We start from the raw sequence: 11047 nt of genomic DNA, 5'->3' as shown, positions 1-11047 counted from the left end.
ATATAAAAATATTTTATTGCTTAATATTTATTTATAAAATAATAAATAATAATAATAATAATAAATTTATTCAAATAGATAAATAAATAAGAATATTTGATTGTTTAATATTTATTTATAAAATAATAAATTATTAATTTGAAAAAACAAAAAATATTTACTAGTTACTTACTGTATTACTTTTTCTAAACAAACACATTTTTTTACTGAGTGTTTACATATTGTGGCTTACTCAACAAGCATTTAAAATTCATTTCGTGCAGAAAATCACGTCCTTATGTATGTGTGAACGTGATGAATGAATGAATAAATAAATTTCTATTTAAGATCTAATTGTTACAGTAGTATATGAATAAATATAAAGGTCAAATGTAAAATGAGATAATCCTTTTCTCAGAAATAAATGCATTTTCCCAATCTTGAATATTGGCTCTGTCCGCAGGGGATTCCCGGATTAAAATTAAAGGTATTTCCCACGTATAACTTGCTCTTGAGACAGAAGTTATAAATTTATTACCCCCAAAAAAAGAATGTACACGCATAAAATTAATTTATACGGAATAAATTATATAACAAATCCAGAAGTTTATACACTGGCACTGAGAAAAAAATTTATTTGATTCAAATAACCAATTAATTGACTATTATCAATTAAATATTTAATTAAATAAAATAAAATTTATTGGAGTCAATTGAATGGTTCAATTCATATTTTTGCTTCAAATATTAAAATTATTATTGGTTCGAATACCATTTAATTGACTCCAATAAATATTATTTGATTCAAGAAAATATTTAATTGATAATAGTCAATTAATCGGTTATTTGAATCGAATAATTTTTTTTTCAGTGCAAAGTTTATATATTTTGTATTTATTAAAACTAAAATTGTATAGTAAAAAAGATAATAAAAGTATAATAAAAAATAATAAATAAGTTTTAATAAAAAGTTTTAACGAAAGTAATCAATCTTGTGAATAACGCGCAGGTAAATGTAGACGCACATATATATATAAGTCTAATAATTTCTCGATTGTTTTTTTTTCTCTTTTTGATTATTTCGCTTTGTTAGAACGCTATTCTCAGTCATTGAACCGTTGTTCTCAGTCATTGAACCTGACCTTGAAGAACCGGAACGAATCGTTTTTCAGGAGAATGAGAATTTTGCAATTTCAACACGAATCTGCTAGTATGGGCTTCAGTAGTTTGAATTTTCGAAAACCCAAAATACCTTTTGTATAAAAAATAATGTTTCGATAAAAAAAAAATTATTTTTCAGTAATTTTACACGATGAGACAAATTTTATTTAAATCAAATTATAATTTCAGTTAAATAAAAGTATATTTGTTTCAAAAGCTACTAAATTGTTTATTTTTTTAATGTCCCTGAAGTGAGCGTCGACGCTCAGCATAAAAAATTAGTGACTGATTTTTAGATTTTTAATTAGTAAATTTTACTAATAAATTAGTAAAAATTACTATTTATTAGTAAAATTTAGTACATTTCAAAAGCAAAAAGTCAGTCAAATTGGTAAAAATTTTTACCAATTCAAATTTAGAGAGTAAATAATAGTTTTTGACGCTGAGCGTCGACACTAACTTCAGGGTCATTTTGTTTTAAATAAAATATTTTTTCGACACAAATAAAATTTTTATTTGAACCAAATAAAATAGTATTTAAACCCAATAAAATTTCGTTTGAACCAATTAAAATATTATTATACCAAATAAAATATTATTATAACAAATAAAATATTATTATACTAAATAAAATTTCATTTGAATCAAATAAAATATTATTTAAACCAAAAAAATTTCATTTGGACCAAATAAAATATTATTTGAAACAAATAAAAAATTTTGTAGGCTCTGAGTCACAAATATACGCTGAAAAAAATTGATTTCATTCAAATAACCGATTCCTTGTCTATTATCAAATATAAATATTTACTTGAATCAAATAATTTTCATTTAAATTAATTAAATAGTATTTGAACCAATAATTTCAGTATTTAAAGCAAATATGAATTGGACCATTTAATTGACTCAAATAAAAATTATTTGATTCAAGTAAATATTAACTTTTATAATAGACAAGTAATCGATTATTATTTGAATCCAATAAATTTTATTTCACTGTATCTTATTTCTGCAAGCGTAATAAATGAACAAGCGCAGGACACTTTGTGAATTCCTAAGAGTTTTGATGAATAAGAAAAAAAACAAATTTTCGAAATGAAAAAATGTAAAAATACATTTGTCCTTTAACGGGTGTGAATTATTTATAAATTACTATTTTGAGTTCTATTAAATTTTTCTGCGAAACGGAAATGGTAAATTCCCACTGAATACGCGTACAGGACCATGAAACGACGTGATATTATGAAATAAATCCGTTTCACTATATTATCATTGACCAGTGAATTGTCATTTCTACGAATAAACATATATTTTAATTATTTATCGCATTACAAGGATAGGATAAGGATTTTTTTTCAATCCGCCTTTATACACGACTTTTGAGAATTTTTTTTTTTTTTTGCTTCAAGGAAATAAAATTCAAATCTGACCACAACATTTTTTGGTGCTAATTTTGCATTCTCATTTAGAAATATTAAAATTTCCGACCTTTGGAATATTCCTTTGAAATAATGTAGGAATATTCCTACATTATTTCAAAAGAATATTCCAAAAGTCGGAAGTTTTAATATTTCTGAAAGGTGGATAAAATATTCCAAGGATATATTCCCAATGTTCCAATAAAATATTCCATTCACATTCCTAGAAAATTCGATTCTAACATTGAGAATATTCTTTTGGAATATTTCATTTAAATTTTAGGAATAAAATATTGGTTCAAATATTATTATATAAATATTTGACTGAAATATATTTATTTTAATTTTTGTTGAAATATTTGAATTCAACAAAAATTATTATTTAATTCGTGTAAATATTTATACACTTAATTCACTAGTAAATACCATCTGGATTAAATTAAAATTTTTAGTAACGAAAAAATAAAATTACTTTTTTATTATTCAATTTGAACAATGTGTTACAAATTTACAATCTTAATTATCTTGTTGAAACTGTTTTAAAATAAATTTCAATAAGAAGCAGGATATGTTCATAAACGAACGTTAACTGAATTTATAATTGAAACATATCTTTTAATAAAATTCAGAGCACATCTGACGATTACAAAACAATAAAAGCTTGCACCAAATGACGTTCCTCTTAAAAGGAAACTTGCTTTTAATCTTTTAATTGAAAGGAAAAATCATCGAACAATTTTTTATATTGATTTTAGAGGCAAATAAAATTATCTTTTTCGTAACTTTCTCTAAAAAAACAAGTATTTAAAATTATATTTCAAAATTATTTTCAAAATTTTATCCTAGTTATCTAACATATATTTTTAATTATTTTTACGATTTTAGGAAAAATAATCTCTTCCTTTATATTTATTTAAATATAGTTACATTATTATTTTACGATCCATCATGAATCTCTCATCGTCATTTTTTTACCTTCAATTGCGTTATTTATATTCTTAGAAATATTATTGATTGTTTATTTCAAAATACCTCTGCGGAACTAGTTTTTTTTTCTTAAAGATTATTTTACAGGTATACTTTGAATTTTAAATAAATTTCAAACAGTAAAAAAAATTTTAAATTATACAGTTCTAAGAGTAAGTTATTAATCTCAAAATTTAGCGAGACTTCTTAATTTATATTTTTTGATATCTCGAAAGTATACTATGAAAAAAGTGCGATTAAAAGAAAAATACTAAAAATCTTTTCTGATTGAGAGAATAAAAAACTGGTTTCAAAACAACTAATATAATCAGTGAAAAAAAATAATCTAACAATTAAATATTTATGACCCTGAAACATCTTTAACAATTTAATAAAAAAAGTGTGGAATATATTTATTTTTAGTGATTTCCTATTATTGTTTTACGCATAAAAAACAAAGTCCCATTTTATTTGGTTTTTTTGGATTCATTTTTTTTAAAAAATGTTTTTATATTGTACAATGTTTCAACTATTAAATTAATAATAATTAATATAATAAAAAATTTAATAATAAATAATATTCACTATTGGCTCACAATATTCCATTCACATTCCTGGAATATTTCATCCATATTATAGGAATATTAAAATGTTTGAACTTCGGAATTTTTATTTAAAACGTTCTTTTGTAATGTAGGAATATTCCATTTGATTATTGTGATTGGAGTATAGTAGGAATATTACATTGGAATATTATATAGGAATAATAAATAATTCAATATTATAATAATTTTTATTACACATCTAAATAGGAATATTTCTTTGGAATATTACTTTTCAAATTCCCAACTTTTCTAGTTGAAAATATTATAAATTAATAATTTATTTAAATGCCAAGAAAATTGATTATTATATCAAAAAATACTACTACTACTACTAATAATAATAAAATATTTTTATAAAATTCCAATGGAATATTCCCACATTATTCCAAAAGAACATTCTAGATTCCTAAATTATAATATTCTTAAGAAAAATATTCCAATTTTAATATTCCTAAAATAAAGATAGAATATCTTTTTGGAATGAAATATTCCAGTAATGTGAATAGAATATTCCGTTCTGTATGAATATTATTATTAATATTAATTATTAATAAACAATATATTATTATAATAAATTTAATGATTAATTGTATATATTCTATAATATAACAATAAATAATTAATAATAAACAATATTTTTTACACTATATTTTTCAAAAGCAAAAAATATTCCATTCACATTCCTGGAATTTATTTTGTGCTATTGAGGAATTGTAATTATTTATATTATATAAAACATATAATATAATATATTATATTATATAAAATATAATAAAAAGTTTTTGGTAATAAAATACCGTAAACAATGAAACTCACTTAAATTATACAAATTAATAAAATTACCCGTATTTTTACGTACAATTTTCTTTATATTATAATTAAAAGAATAAATCACTATATTTTGAAAAAAAAACGAAATCCACGAATAATGATATTAATTGATTTCATGGAAAATTAATCAATTTATTTAGAAACTCGTGACGTGCCTAATTTTCAGTAATTAGTCACTATATTCACGGTGGGTTCCCCAAGATCGAAAAAATACGAAGTGCTTCATCAATAAAGTGAACGGGATATGTGTGACCGTCAAAAGTGACTCGTAATAGTTTTGTCAATTTCTCAAAATAAAAAATCAACACTAAATCGTTGAAAATAAAAAAAAATTGTAAATTATTATTTACGATTGTTGAAAATTTACTCCACTAGGTATGCTAGCAAAGAGAAAAAAATTATTTCAATTTTAAAAATTTTGAAAAATTTCAGAGAAAAAAAGAACCAAATGGTTCATTACTTTTCCATCGAATGCGTCATTCATGAATCGTATATAAAGATCTTGACTAAACTCTGAGCTTCAGTCTGTTTTGTATCTTCGTTAAAACAAATACTCATTAATAACAAAAAAAGGAAAAAAGAACAAAGAAATCTGTTAATATCTGTTAAGAAGTTTTTTGAGTGTCAATCATGGTATCTGTTAAGTGGTTCGTGTTAGTGTTTACTCTTCTACTTGTGGATCATACTTTTGCACATGGTAATTTTTAATTAATGCTCTTTGTTTTTTTCTTAAAGAACTTAGTAAATTTAGCGAAAAATATAGGGTGTATTTAACACCCAATAATGGGGTAAAATAATCTGTAATATTTTAATTCATTTCAAGGATCAAAACAATCCATCGGAGGATTAACATAATCCACCGAAGAATTATTTTTAGTTCTAAGGATTTGATTTTGATTTAGAGACCAAGTTTTGCCGTACAGAAAAAATTAATTCAAAAAAGGGATTATTTTTAACTTCTTTGTTGTAAATTTAAGCTGCAACACTTTTTAATACCTCAAATTTTACTCCTTGTTAAAATGAGTACAACACTGTTTTCTTGATAGTATTAAATTGATACGAAAGTGGATCAAAATGTTGCCAAAAATTTAGATAAATTTTTTATTTGGATCCACATTTTTGGTATCAATTCGTTGCAATTAAGGGTCCCAATCAAAGAACCGTTTATAATTTTTTTAAACTCAAAATCATTGCCCTGTAAGGCAAAAATGAAACTGTTTTTAATCCCAATTTTTTGAGAAACAATTTGGTAATCTTTAAACAAATACGAAATGTTCTCAAGAAATTGAAATTTTAAATTCTATTTTTATTTAGAGTTCGAGAATTTTGAGTCTCAAAAACTTATAATCGGTTCTTTGATTGGAACCCTCAATTTGATGCAATAAAGTTAATAGTAAAATTTTTGGGAAAAGGAAATAAAAAAGTAAGAAAGGAAACTATTTTATAAAAATTAAAAAACAAAAATTGCTCTTTAATTAGGTCTTTTGGGCGATATTTTGAGTTCTCATCGGGAACGTGCTAGAGAGAAGCTCGCAAGTTTGGATCATTTTGGACTTTTCGGTGGAAAAAAGAACGATGCCGGTGCGAGTGCATCTTCCGAATCGAAGAGCTTGGGAACATCCTTTAATCTTGGACCGATTGGATTTAGCACATCGCTAACATCATCTTCAGCAAAAGCACAAGCTGGTGCTGGAGGTGGTTCTGCAGTTGCGAATGCAAATTCCAATGCAAATGCTCAAAATGGAGGGTTTGGTGGTCCAGGAGGTTACGCCGGCGGTAACTCCAATGCTCAAGCTTCCGCCAATGCCAATGCTGCAGCTCAAGGTAAACAAGAGCCGCCTTTTTAAATATTAAAACTATATATTATTTTTATTGTATTACTGACACCTTGATGAAACCTTGAAAATAAATTCAGAATACTTCCATTTGTTTTGTTTTTTAATTTCTTTGGTTTCTTATGTTGATTAAAAATCGCTTCCTCAGTGTTATCTATAATCTGCAATTCTTCATTCGCACCGCAATTTCTTTGTAGGTTAATAGTTATTGCACAATTTCAATCGTTTTCACTGTCATTTTTATGTTAGCACATGTGTACTTACAAATTTTTTCTGGAATAGTTACAAAACTGTTTCGAAATGTTATGCAAAAAAAATTAATTCAAAAATGGATTATTGTATCTTATTTGGTGTAAATTTCAGCTGCAACACTTTGTAATATCTCATAATATACTGTGGTAGTGTTTGATTCTTGTAGTATTAAATTTGAAAAAATGTTTATTGATGTTTGTTTGTTTGTGAAAATTTTAATTTTGGAGAAAGCTAGGTACTGTAAAAAATGCAGAGACAAAATTTTTCCAATAAAATTTAATCAAATTCTTATGTTGAATGGTTTGGTACAGTATTTTTCTCGATTCTTCATTAATGGACATTGTTTATTCATAAATGTTTTCTATGATCTCGAATGCTTTTTGTATGTTCTACTTTTATGTTGTGAATTTCTACAAACTTTTGTACAATTTTTACGAAATTGTTCGGTACAGCCTTTTTCTTCATTAATGCAGGACATTGTTTATTAAAAGAGATTTTCTATGATCTTGAATGCCTTCTGTATGTTCTACTTTTGTGTTGTGAAATTAACACCGAATCTCAAAGAAAAACAGTTCGGATAGCAAGAGAAAATTGTGTGATTTGCAGGATATCAGAACAAACCAGGAGATTATAATTCCGGAAACGGAGGTTTGATAGTTCAGCAATTGCCAAATCCGAACACATCTGGTGGTTATGGAGGATCCTCGAATGCAAATGCAAATGCAAATGCAAATTCCAACGCTAATACCCATGGAAATTACAATATGAAACCAGGGGGTTATGATAATTCCGGAAACGGAGGGTTAATTGTTGAACAATTACCAAATTCAAATGGTTATGGAGGATCTTCGAATGCAAATGCAGATGCAAATTCCAACGCTAATACACATGGAAGTTCCAATACGAAACCTGGCGGTTATCACAATTCTGGAAATGGTGGTTTAATTATCCAACAACTGCCAAATAGCAATTCAAATGCAAATGCTGATGCCAATGCAAATTCCAACGCCAATACAAATGGAAATTATAATACTAAACCTGGTGGTTATCATAATTCCGGAAACGGAGGGTTAATTGTTCAACAATTACCAAATTCAAATGGTTATGGAGGATCTTCGCATGCAAATTCAAATGCTAATGCTAATGCCAATACAAATTCCAACGCCAATACAAATGGAAATTACAATACTAAACCTGGGGGTTATCAAAATTCTGGAAACGGTGGTTTAATTATCCAACAACTGCCAAATAGCAATTCAAATGCAAATGCTAATGCGAATGCTCATTCATTTAATAAGGGCACTGGTAACGGAGGAAATAAAGGTCCGGATGAAACGATTCTTGTAGTCGTACAAGAGGTTCCTCAAGGATCAAACAATCATCAAACTAATTATCAACGTCCTCAATTTGTCCCACAACCTCCAAAAAAACAGACTCAACCTATTATTGTTGTCATTGAAGAAGAGCCAACTAAACACCAAGGTCAGTAATTTGTTTGTAGTTTAAAAAGAAGACGACAAAAGAATCATAAAGAACATAATCATTTACACATAATTGTGAATTCAGAAACGATTGTCGAAATTTCGGTGCGAAAGTGCAGATTAATTTATTCGAATATCCATCTACCCCCATTCATGAATTCAATGCGCCAACAAATTTTGAACTTTTCCGAAAATTTTAATATTTGTTATGATTTTCGTCATTTAGGTGGTGGATACGGTCAAGGTGGGTACGGTCACGGAGGACACAATCATGGATACGGTCAAGGTGGATATGGTCAAGGCGGATATGGTCATGGAGGATACGGACATGGAGGTTACGGACAAGGAGGCTACGGTCATGGTCACTCAGGACACAATCACGGTTACGGTCACGGAGGATACGGTGGTTCAAATGCCAACGCTAACGCCAATGCCAATGCGAATGCTAATTCCAATAATCACGGAGGATTCCCAGGAGGAGTTTATCATCAACCAGGTTATCATGGAGTAGGTCCACTTGAAATTAACGTCGGTGGCTCTTCAAATGCACATGCTGACGCCAATGCCAATGCTGGAAATTCAAATGCCGGTCAAGGGTATTACGGTAACTATGGACCACAAAATTATGGTCATCAATCCGGAGGATACGGTGGATCGTACTCTAATGCCAAAGCTGATGCCAATGCTCAAGCAGGTGCTCAAGGAGGTGCTGGGCATCCGTCAGCTTATTATCAACCAGGTTCCCCTATTCAAGTTTTTGGAGGCGGTTCTTCTAATGCTAATGCTAAAGCTGATGCCAATGCCAATGCTGGTGGATATGGTGGAAATGGAGGATTCGGTGGATCTAATGCTAATTCCAATGCTAATGCTAATTCTGGTGCTGGTGGATATGGTGGAAACGGAGGATTCGGAGGATCTAATGCGAATGCCAATGCCAATGCTGGTGGATCTGGTTTTCACAATAACGAAATTCCTCCCTATCAAGGTAAATAAAAATTCTTTTACGCAACCACAAACAATATTTATCCCTTTTTGGATACTTTGGGGTCCTCCATAAACTACGTAGCACTTCAAGAGAGAAGATGGTCAAACTATTTGCTACGACCAGAAAAAAAAGGCTACGTGACAAAATTAGGGAGTTAAAATTTCCAAAACAAAAAGCTACGTAGTTTATGATTGCAACTCCTAATTAGAATCTCCTAAAATTCAAGTTTCAAAAATGCAATTCGATTCGAAAATATGAAAATCTCTTGAATAGCAAAATATGTAAAATGTCTCTAATTAAGTTAAACGGTTTTATCATTTCTCATTATCAACCATTAATTAGCTAATTCGTATGCAATTATCAACTTACAATGTTTTTAAATGCGTCAGGAAAATAAATTTTTCGAATTATTCAAATTTCTCAATAGGCGGCAATCTTGGAGGTCAATCATCAGCGAATGCAAATGCACATGCTGCAGGTTCGTCTCACGGTTTTGGAAATGCAAATGCAAATGCGAAAGCCGACGCTTCAAGCAATGCCGGAGGATTTGGTGGTAACATTGGATCAAAAAGTTCCGCCTCAGCAACGGCCACAATAAACGCGAGAGATGGTTTGATTTTCACTGACTGATTTTTTTTCTAATTTGTCCTCATAGGAACACAATACACATTTCTAAGTACTGATAAAGTTTTCTTGAAAAAGATTTGTGATTTCTTCTAAATGCCATTTTCCGTATGATCTGCAGACATCGATCTTTACCTATTTTGCCAGACAGTTTCTTTTATTCAAAATAGAAAAAAAGACCGATATGGGATGAACATCTAACAAAATAATGATAGACATAAATATTAATAATTAGCTTTAAAAAAAAAATTGTGAAAATGAAAAGTGAGTCATAGAGTACATAATGAAATGTGTGTGTCTGATGTAATGTATGTTTGTATATATAATTATGTTGATTTCGATAAAGAAATTTTTAGTCTTGTAAATAGGAACAAGTAGAGTGTGTTTCTTTATGGAAATCATTTACTGTGTATTTAAAAAAAAATGTTTCCCAATTTTTACTGATTTTAATGAGAAAAACAGTTGTAGGACTCGATTACCAGACGTCACGAGTGTATTTTTCTATAAAGCACTTGTTTTTTTTATATAATTAATTTATTTACTAGAAATCTGTATAATTTAAGTTATGCGCAATTTTTAATAATCATTACTGCATCATTCACAATACTTTTCCGGAATTTCCGTCTATATCATTGCGCTTCTTTATCTGTGTCCATCATTCGATGCATTTCTTGCGCAATCACTCACATTGTATCATTGTCTTACAAGTAAATAAATTTTCATAATTTTCAACTATCAGGAGTGACTTTGAATTTATTTTCTCTATACATTTATTTCCTTCTTCTATTTTTTTTTTTTTTTTTTTGATATTTTATAAACATTGTTAACTGAACAATATCAAATTGCAACAAATTGATACCAAAAATGTGGATCAAATTAAAAATTGATATAAATTTTTGTTATTAAGTTG

At 27.9% G+C, this 11047-nt stretch overlaps 1 protein-coding gene across 1 annotated transcript; it reads left to right on the top strand.

Moving 5' to 3' along the window:
• Positions 1-5463: 5463 nt before the first annotated feature.
• LOC122500677 (glycine-rich cell wall structural protein 1.8-like) lies at positions 5464-10875 on the top strand. The gene is made up of 5 exons (XM_043609729.1): positions 5464-5657; positions 6440-6784; positions 7654-8529; positions 8755-9513; positions 9941-10875. Exons 1-5 carry the CDS (start codon positions 5591-5593, stop codon positions 10141-10143), a joined length of 2250 nt encoding a protein of 749 aa, XP_043465664.1. The 5' UTR covers positions 5464-5590; the 3' UTR covers positions 10144-10875.
• The last annotated feature ends 172 nt before the right edge of the window (positions 10876-11047 follow it).

Source organism: Leptopilina heterotoma, unplaced genomic scaffold (assembly GCF_015476425.1).
Source record: "Leptopilina heterotoma isolate Lh14 unplaced genomic scaffold, ASM1547642v1 Lhet_19, whole genome shotgun sequence".
NCBI lineage: Eukaryota > Metazoa > Arthropoda > Insecta > Hymenoptera > Figitidae > Leptopilina > Leptopilina heterotoma.
The sequence above is the reverse complement of the archived record's forward strand: the minus strand, read 5'-3'. Positions and strand labels throughout refer to the sequence as shown.

What these genes read in the sequence shown, in the direction of transcription:
- LOC122500677 (XM_043609729.1), top strand. Translation starts at nt 5,591, where the DNA reads ATGGTATCTGTTAAGTGGTTCGTGTTAGTGTTTACTCTTCTACTTGTG. An exon ending in TGCCAATGCTGCAGCTCAAG is followed by an intron (nt 6,785 to 7,653) that starts GTAAACAAGAGC and finishes TGTGATTTGCAG; the next exon opens with GATATCAGAACAAACCAGGA. An exon ending in AGAGCCAACTAAACACCAAG is followed by an intron (nt 8,530 to 8,754) that starts GTCAGTAATTTG and finishes TTCGTCATTTAG; the next exon opens with GTGGTGGATACGGTCAAGGT.